The sequence below is a fragment of the Malaclemys terrapin genome, chromosome 10 (assembly GCF_027887155.1).
Source record: "Malaclemys terrapin pileata isolate rMalTer1 chromosome 10, rMalTer1.hap1, whole genome shotgun sequence".
In the NCBI taxonomy this organism is placed as follows: Eukaryota; Metazoa; Chordata; order Testudines; family Emydidae; genus Malaclemys; species Malaclemys terrapin.
Genome location: NC_071514.1, coordinates 42677778 through 42690415, shown reverse-complemented (window position 1 = coordinate 42690415; position 12638 = coordinate 42677778). Strand labels below are relative to the sequence as shown.

At 41.4% G+C, this 12638-nt stretch overlaps 1 protein-coding gene across 6 annotated transcripts in view; it reads left to right on the top strand.

Annotated features, from left to right (window-relative positions):
• The window catches only part of MYO9A (myosin IXA), a 496830-nt gene that overhangs the window by 424787 nt on the left and 59405 nt on the right, over positions 1–12638 (top strand). For all 6 annotated transcript variants that reach the window (XM_054041538.1, XM_054041539.1, XM_054041540.1 and 3 more), the window contains 3 exons: positions 2430–2552; positions 10480–10560; positions 11721–11831. In XM_054041538.1, coding sequence (XP_053897513.1) covers positions 2430–2552; positions 10480–10560; positions 11721–11831 — 315 coding nt within the window. The remainder of the gene's footprint in view (positions 1–2429; positions 2553–10479; positions 10561–11720; positions 11832–12638) is intronic.

The window sequence follows — 12638 nt, the reverse complement described above, 5'->3', positions numbered from 1 at the left end:
TTATAACTAAATAAGCATAGGTGGTTAGCAAATTGAGTTAATTGAAGTATCCATTAAATTTTTGGTTTGGGGACAGTATACTTCAAGGGGATGGACTTGAACTATTTTTTTTCATCTCTAACTAAATTAACTCACTCCAACTAAAATCCACTAATTTTTTTTTACTTGTGTATTTCAAGCAAACAAAAAAGTCATTTGAGGGTTTCTTTCTCTCTCAATCTGTCAAAACCAGGGGAAAACTCATGTCTTCCATCAACAATTTCCTATTCAAATGAATGAAACCAAGGCTTGCTAGTTATGTCTAAGTGCACAACACAAGCTCATTTGCTGTATGCATGTAATACATTTTGCAATGGTCATAATTATACTTTGTGATTAATACCTCCTTAAGATAATTGGTGAAAGTTAAAAGTCCTTGCGGTGTGCATGTTTCAGTTTATCTGCAGATGCAAGAGATAGCTGTGTATTGAGGGGTAGACAGAGCACTCAAACTTTACCTAGTTACAGAACCCATTAGCAACTTCCCAGGCACATGGGGGCTGCATCTCTATTCTAGTAAGAGAGTCTGGCTACTGCAGAAGGCAAAGCTGTGCTGTCTGAGTTGAGTAAGCTGAGCATTGTAGGTTTAGTAGCCTGTCCCCATTGCCTATTGGCAATATAATATGTAATCTCAGCAGACCATCAGATTGTGCAGTACAGTGTACATGCCAATGGAGGATTTCATTTATCAAGCTGGAGCAAAGCAAGTTGGAGCACATAACCCAAAAAGGCTAGAAAGGTGCTTTAACTACAACACAATTGTTGGAATTTTACGCCTTGAATTAGCTACTAAATTATACTGATTATAATTCTTAATTTTTAATAATGCTTTACTCTCGCTATATGCCATACTGTCCTGCAGCGGCTCAGGAGCATGAGTACCAACTGCAAGGCAGACTGATATGAGCCAGGGCACAAATGCCAAATTGGTTTTGAGCTTTATACTTAGATTTCACCAACCAGTTATTAAGTGTAAACTCCTCAGGCACTGTAACAGCCTTAACATGGAGTAAAACAGGCCCCTTGGGTATCCTGATCTGTCTCTCCACTCAGGTGAGCGTACCTTTGTGATAGATGGTCCCTTACACCAAGAATCACAGCAATATTCAGGTTACTCCCAGTTCCCAAAGACCAATCACTTACCCCAGGTTAATTGCATCTTACATCTCACAAAGAACGCTTGAAGCCAATCCTATAACAAATTATATACAGATTTATTAAAAAATGAAATGTTATTTTCACAGTTAAAGCAGGTAAACCTTCACACAAATGAGTTGCAATCTTAAGTTTCAAAAGGTAATAGAATATTCTATAATAAGCTATAATAAGCTTTATATGTCCTTTAGGGCTAACTGGGGTTCTGTTGCTTATGCCTAGAAAACCTTGCCCCCCAAAGTCCAAACAGCATAGAGGTCCAGTTCCTCCTTGTTAGGGGGTTTTAGTCCCTTCTCTCATGTGCCGTGGTCTGCGAACTCAGCTGACGGAGGAATCCATTTGCGTGACTCACCTTCATGGGGCGGGAAGGGAGAGCAGAGTACCAAAAGCTTTTGTCCTCTTTAATGTCCCACCATAGTCCATCTGGTGACGATGGGCCTTTCTTGTTGGTCAGACGTAACAACTTCTGTTGGAGACTAGCACTTCACACTAGTTAATGTCTCTCTACTGTCTGGTGATTTACATAGTCACAGAGGCTCACAATACAAATGTTTATGTATAGCCTTACAATATGGGATACAGATGTTTTAAGTCAGATTAATGCATGCAGCAAGTCACAAGCATTCAATAAGGTCTAAACACTTTCTGAGAATCCTAATGCCTATTTTAATAATACTAACACGGTTGATCAGACTGATTCCAGCTCTGTAGTTCTCAGTGTTCAGTTGAGACATGGGGTCCTTCGCATGAGATGGCATCTGGTCTGCCAGCATCATACCATATATGAACACACAGCATGCATTAAACCTAAATAGACTCTTCTAAGCTTTTGCTAACTTGGAGCATCAAAGAGTCCTGAAAATTATGCACATACAGGAGCAAATCTACAAAGCAACATGCTCCTATGACTGTCACTCATCAGCCCCCTCCCACAACCCTTTCCTTGTGGTCTACACAAACCTGCCATGTTATGTGAATGTTTCGATTGTAAGCTCTTTGGAGCAGGGACTTTATATATAGTCTGTACAGTAACCAGCCTAGTGGCTACTGTAAAAATTCCCAGTTGTGAATTGTTCCCTTCATATTTGCAGGGGGCATTGTATAGGGTCGGTACCCTAAGGGGAGCCCTATGGAATAGCGGGAGTGGGGATACAGTGGGAGAAATCAGGCCATAGGTAGTCAAAGATCTTTTTGTATAAAAACTCTCTTGGTTTGTTTTGGGTTTTTTTTGGCAGCACTTGTTGGAGGTGAAATCTCTCAAGCACCTAACTAACCTGACACTGCACGATCGCATTACAAAGTCTCTTCTCCACCTCCATAAGAAGAAGAAACCACCCAGCATCAGTGCACAATTCCAGGTAATTTACAGTGCTTACTCCAAATGTGAAGAAGCGCAAGAGAAAAAAGAGTTGGTCGTGGGTGCACTCAAAACAAACACCTGCATGGGTCCTCAAGGTGCAAAGGATGGTTCTCACAGGCACAGAACTCTCCTCTTTTACGCTATTCAGAACACAAAAACAGCTAAGTATGTGTAGCTTGGCTAAGCAATGATGTTTAGGGGCATAACCGTCTACTGATACTTAAAGGATGTAAATACTGAGAGAGAGAGAGAGAGAGAGAGAGAGAGGGATTACTTAGGGTGAGTATAACAAAAAGCAGTGGGATGAAAATAAGAAATGTAAGATTGAGGCAGCCTATCAGGAAAAACTTCCAGACGTTGGGGTTTTAGACTAGCGTAATCTTCCAAGGGAAGTGGTGGAAACCCTATTGCTCAGGGATTATAAACTAGAGTGGACAAAACAATCTGAAAAGTATTGTAGGGAGCAATCTTATGTTGACTACGCTCTGGACTTTTCCATCTCTAACATGATTTTTGAGGGGTCTGTCCTTGCCTTTCCCAGTTCCCTAATTTTTCTTACACACATACACATACGCGGCCTAGTTCCATCTCTGATCCTATCACCATGCCAATTTCATTTTGTATTGAAAAAAGGCAAATGGTGTCCCTGATTCTATTTTCAAATGCAACATGACAGTTTTGGGGAGAGGAACTTCAACCCCCCAAAATGTAACAGGAGAAAACAGTGGTAATTTACACATGCACAAATGGGGCACAGGTTTTTATACCTGTCTTATTGCTTAGCACCTAATTCTGAAAACAGGCCCCTTTATGGGGGTTTCTCTGGGGAATCCATCAATAGAAGAATTCTAAAAATGGTGGTATTTAAAAGTGTAATTATTTGCATAATGTGTATCTCAAGTTCAGTTTGTGTTTGTGCCAGTTAGAATGTAATTACTTGGAAGAGCCCAGAAGGGAAAACACTGCTGCTTTAGCTTCAGAAATGCTTGTGAATTTTGAGATGGGGTTGAGGCCAGCATTTTTTGTGCTGTCACTATTCTGCACAGGTTAACCTGCAATTTTGGGTAACTGAAGCTAAAAAGTAACAGAGGGTCCTGTGGCACCTTTGAGACTAACAGAAGTACTGGGAGCATAAGCTTTCGTGGGTAAGAACCTCACTTCTTCAGATGCAAGTAATGGAAATCTCCAGAGGCAGGTATATATCAGTGTGGAGATAACGAGGTTAGTTCAGTCAGGGTGGGTGAGGTGCTCTGCTAGCAGTTGAGGTGTGAACACCAAGGGAGGAGAAACTGTTTCTGTAGTTGGATAGCCATTCACAGTCTTTGTTTAATCCTGATCTGATGGTGTCAAATTTGCAAATGAATTGGAGCTCAGCAGTTTCTCTTTGGAGTCTGGTCCTGAAGTTTTTTTGCTGTAAGATGGCTACCTTTACATCTGCTATTGTGTGGCCAGGGAGGTTGAAGTGTTCTCCTACAGGTTTTTGTATATTGCCATTCCTGATATCTGACTTGTGTCCATTTATCCTCTTGCGTAGTGACTGTCCAGTTTGGCCAATGTACATAGCAGAGGGGCATTGCTGGCATATGATGGCATATATAACATTGGTGGATGTGCAGGTGAATGAGCCGGTGATGTTGTAGCTGATCTGGTTAGGTCCAGTGATGGTGTTGCTGGTGTAGATATGTGGGCAGAGTTGGCATCGAGGTTTGTTGCATGGGTTGGTTCCTGAGTTAGAGTTGTTATGGTGCAGTGCGTGGTTGCTGGTGAGAATATGCTTAAGGTTGGCAGGTTGTCTGTGGGCGAGGACTGGCCTGCCTCCCAAGGTCTGTGAAAGTGAGGGATCATTGTCCAGGATGGGTTGTAGATCACTGATGATGCGTTGGAGAGGTTTAAGCTGAGGACTGTAGGTGATGGCCAGTGGAGTTCTGTTGGTTTCTCTTCTGGGCCTGTCTTGTAGCAGGAGGCTTCTGGGTACACGTCTGGCTCTGTTGATTTGTTTCTTTATTTCCTTGTGTGGGTATCGTAGTTTTGAGAATGCTTGGTGAAGATCTTGTAGGTGTTGGTCTCTGTCTGAGGGGTTGGAGCAGATGCGATTGTACCTCAGTGCTTGGCTGTAGACGATGGATCGTGTGGTGTGACCGGGGTGGAAGCTGGAGGCATGAAGGTAGGCGTAGCGGTCGGTGGGTTTTCGGTATAGGGTGGTGTTAATGTGGCCATCGCTTATTTGTACGGTGGTGTCCAGGAAGTGGACCTCCCGTGTAGATTGGTCCAGGCTGAGGTTGATGGTGGGGTGGAAGCTGTTGAAAGCATGGTGGAATTCTTCCAGGGTCTCCTTCCCATGGGTCCAGATGATGAAGATGTCATCAATATAGCGTAGGTAGAGAAGGGGCATGAGTGGACGAGAGCTGAGGAAGCGTTGTTCCAGGTCAGCCATAAAAATGTTGGCATATTGTGGGGCCATGCGGGTGCCCATAGCGGTGCCACTGGTCTGGAGGTATATATTGTCACCAAATTTGAAATAATTGTGCGTGAGGATAAAGTCACAGAGCTCAGCAATAAGTTGTGCTGTGTCATCATCAGGGATACTGTTCCTGACAGCTTGTATTCCATCTGTATGTGGGATGTTAGTGTAGAGAGCCTCTACATCCATGGTGGCTAGGATGGTGTTTTCTGGGAGGTCACCAATGCATTGTAGTTTTCTCAGGAAATCTGTGGTGTCACGGAGATAGCTGGGAGTGCTGGTGGCGTAGGGTCTGAGTAGGGAGTCCACATATCCAGACAGTCCTTCAGTGAGAGTGCCAATGCCCGAGATGATGGGGCGTCCAGGATTTCCAGGTTTGTGGATCTTAGGTAGTAGATAGAATAACCCCGGTCGGGGCTCTAAGGGTATGTTGATTTGTTCCTGTGTTAGTGTAGGGAGTGTCCTGAGTAGATGGTGCAGTTTCTTAGTGTATTCCTCAGTGGGATCTGAGGAAAGCAGCCTGTAGAATTTGGTATTGGAGAGTTGTCTGGCAGCCTCCTTCTGGTAGTCAGACCTGTTAATGATGACAACAGCACCTCCTTTATCAGCCTCTTTGATGATAATGTCAGGGTGGTTTCTGAGGCTGTGGATGGCATTGCGTTCTGCACGACTTAGGTTATGAGGCAAGCGATGTTGTTTTTCCACAATTTCTGCCTGTGCACGTCGGCGGAAGCATTCTATGTATAGGTCCAGACTGTCATTTCGACCCTCAGGAGGAGTCCATGTGGAGTTCTTCTTCCTGTGTTGTTGGTGGGAGGGTATCTGTGTATCAGTGCGCTGTTCAGTGTTATCATGAAAGTATTCTTTGAGTCGGAGGCGGCGAAAGTAGGCTTCCAGATCACCACAGAACTGTATCATGTTCGTGGGGGTGCTGGGGCAAAAGGAGAGTCCCCGAGATAGGACAGACTCTTCTGCTGGGTTGAGTGTGTAGCTGGATAAATTGACGATATTGCTGGGTGAGTTAGGGGTACCCCTGCTGTGGCCCCATGTGGCAGGAAGGATTTTAGACAGTTTACGGTCCTTTTTCCTTTGTAGAGAGGTGAAGTGTGTAATGTAGATCTCCTGTCTTATTTTAGTAAAGTCCATTTGTGTGGAGGGTTGGTTATTTATGAAAGTCTCCAGGTTGGAGAGCTCTTTCTTGATGTTTTTCTGTTTGCTGTATAGGATGCTGATCAGGTGGTTCCTCAGTTTCTTTGATAATGTATGGCATAATCTCTCACTGTGGTCTGTGCAGTATGTAGATAGCAATGGATTTTTCACCTTCAGTCCATTTGGTATGATGTCCATCCGTTTGCATTTGGAAAGGAAGATGATGTCTGTCTGTATTTGTGCGAGTTTCTTCATGAGGTTGATAGATTTCCATTCCATACGGCTAAATGCAGTGCCTTGCATGGTGTCAAGTATCAGAGGGGTAGCCGTGTTAGTCTGAATCTGTAAAAAGTAACAGAGGGTCCTGTGGCACCTTTGAGACTAACAGAAGTACTGGGAGCATAAGCTTTCGTGGGTAAGAACCTCACTTCTTCAGATGCAAGTAATGGAAATCTCCAGAGGCAGGTATATATCAGTGTGGAGATAACGAGGTTAGTTCAGTCAGGGTGGGTGAGGTGCTCTGCTAGCAGTTGAGGTGTGAACACCAAGGGAGGAGAAACTGTTTCTGTAGTTGGATAGCCATTCACAGTCTTTGTTTAATCCTGATCTGATGGTGTCAAATTTGCAAATGAATTGAAGCTTTTGTTAGTCTCAAAGGTGCCACAGGACCCTCTGTTACTTTTTACAGATTCAGACTAACACGGCTACCCCTCTGATACTTGAAGCTAATAAACTTCTCCAGCCTTGTCACTATGGATACAGTCTTGGAAACTGCAACTGTCAAGTCTTGAGACGCATGCACAAGTGTGTGGTAGTATTAGAGAGCACAGTTCATTTAAAATCAGGCATGTGGTCTAGTTTATAGAAAGCATTTTCTAGTTATCCTGATCATTTCAAAAATGTTTCTCTGGGAATTAGTTAATTTCTGGGAACATGTTATACAAAATATGAATGCAACAAATGCCCTTGTCACTCCCATCCCAGAGAAAGAGGGAATGCTACAAAAAGGCAAGCCTCAGCTGGCTTGCATGCTCACAGCTTCACTCCCTGGAGTGTTCTTTTGTGGAAGAAGTAGATTTTAAGTATTTACCAGTAAAACACCATTAACCGATAATAAAAAGTGACGTAAGTTGGTCCAAGTGGTTCTATACACAGAATCACAACAGTGTTCTCCCCTTTCGTGCTGTCATTCCCAAACAGTGCATCAGCCAATTTTTTTGCAATGATAGAGCAGTCATTTTCTAACTGCAGTCACATACATGGTTACCAGGAATCCTTAAAATGCTCCAATGACAGCAAGTTAAATAAACTCCATATTCTGTTTCCATGTGTATTCTGCTGGAAAAGTTAACATCGTAATCACTTGAGTATCTTGTAATTATTAGTTCTAAGTAAACAAAAACGCACTGCATATTTAATCTCACTGATCCAGTTTGGAATTTAATATTCCCCTTGAGAGACTAAATCATTCCACATTTATACTGTGATAGAAATGACAGGCCCATTGTCATTGTAGCATGAAATCCTCTGTAAATAGAACGGAGGGAAAGAAGGAGCATAGCATCATTTTCTTTTGATTTTTTATTATGTTTACTCTTCTGCCCCACTTTGTTTTCTGTTCAAAGAAGTTGCTGCTCTTACAGTAGGCTGTGATAATGACAGCTGTGACTCAAAACCATCTGAGTCAGTGCAGTGCAATAGCATTCTTCCTTTTAGTTTTTTCCTCCTGCCTCTGATTGGATGCATATGTGCTACTCTATCCTTGACTTTCGGAGGCATATAGCCTAAGGGATTCCAATCAGTTTTAGGTATTTATGAAATCCATGAGGGATAGAGCTACTGTAAAGCTGGCTGTTTGGGTAGCAGATGCAAAGCAGAATCTGTCACCCAAAATGTGACACAATAAACATTTGTATTTCCTCTGTGTGACCCAAGTCCATCCCCTCTTGGGTTTATTGCAGTGTTCTTGATAAAAAGTTTTTTCACAGGCTTGCATCAGGCTATTTTCATGAACAAATACTTCTGTCTTGTGAAAGTTAAATGAAATTAGAGTTGTGATACCCAGCATTTTTTCAGGGTGAGAACCAGAGGGGAAAGAGGGAGGCAGCCAGTATATTGTGCTCATTCTGAGAAAAACAAGCTTTTTGTTTGTTTTTAAGAGTTACTTTACAAGCACATAATCATGTAGAGCTGCATATAGCTCCAAATATGGACTGTAAGTGCATTTTAGAAATTGTGGGGAAATCTAAAGGTATTTCTACACATCAAAGAAAAAACAGCGGCAGACCCATGTCAGCTGACTCAGGCCCGTGCTCTGGGACCTTTCCACTTCACAGGGTCCTACAGCTTGGGCTCCAGCCCAAGCCTAGAAGGCTACATAGCAGTGAAACAGCTCCTTAGCCCCTGGTTGTCTAGTTGCTGTGTAGACATACCCTTAGTCTTTGAAATAACTGAATGGGTTGGGTCCTTCTCTATCTGGGGGAGAAAATGTTATGATGCCTAGTGGCCCTTTAAGTATATATTATGCATATAATACAGACGATAAATACACAACAGAATATCTTTTAGAGCATCTGTATTATTAGAATCAAATCATCCCCATAATTAACTGATGTTGGGATGTATCATTACTTAGATCATGCCAATAGTGTGCTGGGCACTTTGCATATACATGTGAGGACAAGGCCACAGTTTCAGTGAGCTAGCAATCTGAATAGCCAATGTGCAGATGAAGGATATGAAAATGGAATTCAGCAAAAAGCAAAATGATTGTGTGCCTGTCCTTAGCTTCATGTAAACTTTTTTGGAGAGTGGGGGGATTAACACTTCATTACAGACAGCTGTTAGGAAGTGTAGTGAGTTTAGAGGAGGGATTAGGAAAGATATTTTATTAAGAGACACTCTTGTAAATAAATAACAATCCAGTTATATATTATACATATATTAAGTAAATCGTTCAAATAATGCAAAAATAAGAGATAATTTCAGCACAGTTAGTGCTCCAGATTTGTTACAAATTGCAACATAAAAGCGGAGCCAACTGCAATCTGTTGACATGGAATTTCCATGCAAATAGTCACTCTTCTCCACACAACATGAGGTCATACGTTTTCCACAGAAAATGCTGGTCATGTGAGTGGCTGGAGCAATGAGATGGAGTTTGTCTGGGACCCTTCCAAATGGCCTGCCAGAGCATTAGTGTGACCAGGCTGTGCCTCTAGGAGAATGAATCTAGAGTTATCTCTAGATGGAATCTGTCTCACTCAACCCAAGCCCAGAGTAGATCTGAAAGCCTCTGCATGATGGGTTAATTCTGGTCTTCCATTGGGTAGTCATTTAGAACAATGTTTTTAAAGTCTAGAGAAAGTACAGGATGAAATGGGAATCCAGGAAATCCTAACCACCTAGTATCCACAGCTTTTCGCATCTCAGTTGAGAAAAGAATATGGTAGAAAATCTATCAGGTTCAAAACAGTTCTGACCAGGAGCATTCAATGAAAAGGTCAATGCTCGTAGTCTAAGGAATTCACTATAAATGGAGCTATATGAAAGAATGGGAGGCTAGTCTGGATAAAGGGATATCAGACAAACTGAGAGAATTGATTTGAAAGAAAGCAGCCAACTCTATTTTAAGACCATGCACCAGTGATAACTTACTCTGATTCCAGTACAAGAAAAACCTGTGGGCAGAGTCAGATGTTTATGGAGACTTTGGAGGAAAGGGGTGTTCATTTTCACTGTAATGTCCTCCAAATAATGGATTTCTGAAAACGAGCAAAGCAGATCAGTGGTTATGCTGTCCCCCACAGCCCTCTGATAATTCTCTTGGGCCTCCCAGTAAAATATATATAATTGCAAAGTGAAATTCAAAGCTCATTTCCCTTTCATACTGAAAACCTGATGTCTAAATTGTACTAGGTGGGACTGGAAACTATCCTATCTCAAAATGCAGTATGTACAGTATAGGTCACATGAGCTGCCATTACTATTCCTGAAGGTAACTATTCATGTAAAAAAAAAAAAAAGAAAGAAAATCCGTGTCTTTATAGCTGCATGTTGGATACAAAGACATTAATGTTCAAGTTTAACATGCTTAGCATATCTAGAGATGTATATGGAGCTGGTGCTGGATTGAATTAAATGACTCTTGAACAAAATGTACTTCCCTTTGGTGTTTTAGTTGACTTCTCTGTCAGAAACAGTTCTTAAGTTGGTAATTTCCTCAGAGTTTCCTCTCATGGGTGAAATGTTTGAAACTTCAGTGTATGTCACATCTGGCTCTTTTCCAGCTTTTAAGTTTTATTTTCTGCTGCAGGCATCCCTCAACAAGTTGATGGAGACTCTTGGTCAAGCAGAGCCTTATTTTGTCAAGTGCATTCGATCTAATGCTGAAAAGGTAAAGATCTATCATTGCCAATGCTTGGTAACAAAAACACTGTTCTCAGCATTTGCATTAACCACCCACCCCACCCTCACTGAAGAGAATAAAATTGGAGGCAAAGGTCAAATTCTGACTTGCTCTCACTATGTTGTTTCCAGATACTGTGGGGTATGATTTCATTGTTTTGACGGTTCATTAACATGAACTCTGGCAGTTGTGGTGCTTAAATACACCGTAGCTAATCATTGCTGCTTCAGATACCACAAACAACAAACACGCTGCCCCCTTCCAATATACAGATGTGTCACAATGTCCTACTGGGGTTTCATTGGAATCCCAAAACTTGATAAGAAGTGCTCTCACAGAACAGCTGCTGGACTGCAGCATGAATGGTTTTATTAGGATGCAGTTTCACCCTTAGTTCTTAAGTGTCTGGGTAAAATCCACAATAACTTGTAAATATTTTATGGTGTAAATTTGATATGCTTAGCTGAAAAGAAGAAAAAGGACCTCCTGGATGAGTCTGAGTGTGGAGACCATTGTTAAACATGTATAGTGGTATTGTTTGTGTGTGTAATATTATTCCTAGTTGATAAACCACGATGACCCTTCTGGTCATCATATAAATAATAATTTGAGTTGTCTCCTTTGAAGTTCTTACAAGCTCTGGAATTCATGTCTGTCATGCATGAGCACTAAGGCTTCCAGCTTTAATTAAAAAAAAATCCATATGAAATTTTAATTGAAAAAAGGAAGATACTTTCATAATAAACCTCATTATTCAAATTAACTTAGTTGTACATAACATTTTTCCTTTACATTTTTTAGAAGATGAATTGGTATCATGGACTATACATTTATAAACAAAGCTGGAATGAAGCTGGCTGGCTTGTGGGATAACGGAGTCTATCTCCACTAGATCACCATTTTAAATCCAGCCAGATCAGTAATGCTTGAAAGCCATTTTCTTCCAATAGGTGTTCAGTAATAAACAAGTTGGTGGTCTTGGACCAGTTGCTAGGAATCCATATCATACTATTGGCAACATGTGTGTCATACAAAAACATGTCATGTCGTCAATCATGTCGTCAATTCCATGTCTAGGTACTCATGAGTATCATGAAGTGTTTGTGGTTGGGTGAAGTAACGTTGTCTGTCCGTTTTTCCTCTTTCAGCTCCCTCTGAGGTTCAGTGACAGTCTGGTGCTTAGGCAGCTGCGATATACAGGAATGCTGGAGACAGTTCGAATTCGGCAGTCTGGGTACAGCTGCAAATATTCCTTCCAGGTTAGACAAAGTGCTTTTACCTTTTATTCATTTCTGTTAAAACATCATATCCTGGTAGATTGAGGTGGCCCATTTTTTGCACACACCCTTATTTCTAAATGCGGGTGAATTTAGAGTTCATAAAAGTGAGTGAATAATATCACTAGCTGGAGCCAGGAATGGAGTGTGGTCATGTGCTAGGCCAGCTTTGCCAATGCACCTAAGTTCTAACTTGCAAAGCCTCAGCTATTCTAGTTCTGAACCAAAACTGCTAGTCGTGCATTTGTTTGCACAGAAATGTGTACCTAATTTTCATGCGCAGTTGCACACACATTTAAAATCAAGACCATAATGTCCATTAGAAGCTAGAATGAATTCACTCAACCACTTTGTGACCTAAGAGGAGTCGAATCCATGTTTCTGGAAATTAAATTCTAGTGTGCTAGGCACACTGAACCTCCTAAAGGTAAATATCTGTATCTCAGGTTACAGCCAACTGTAATACTGAGCCTATTCCTAAACCAAGCAGAATTCTGCCTAAACTATAGTTGGGCCATATCAACAAAGTGGAATAGTTATGGGTACAATTTTATTTTAAATGAATCTTTTTTCAGTCACATTTTCTTAATTTAATATTGTATTAGATCTCTATAGGGAGGATTTTTCTCATAATAAATGTGAGCCAGATAATCTCTTCAGTTTAGGAATGAGTTCATATGGGAAGCCTCCTGTTACTTGTTTCTGTTTTTGTTTCCTTTCAAAAACTTCAATGAAGATAATTTGTTCAGGCCAGTCAGCCCTAACTCAGGGAGCTGGCATTTCCTTCCA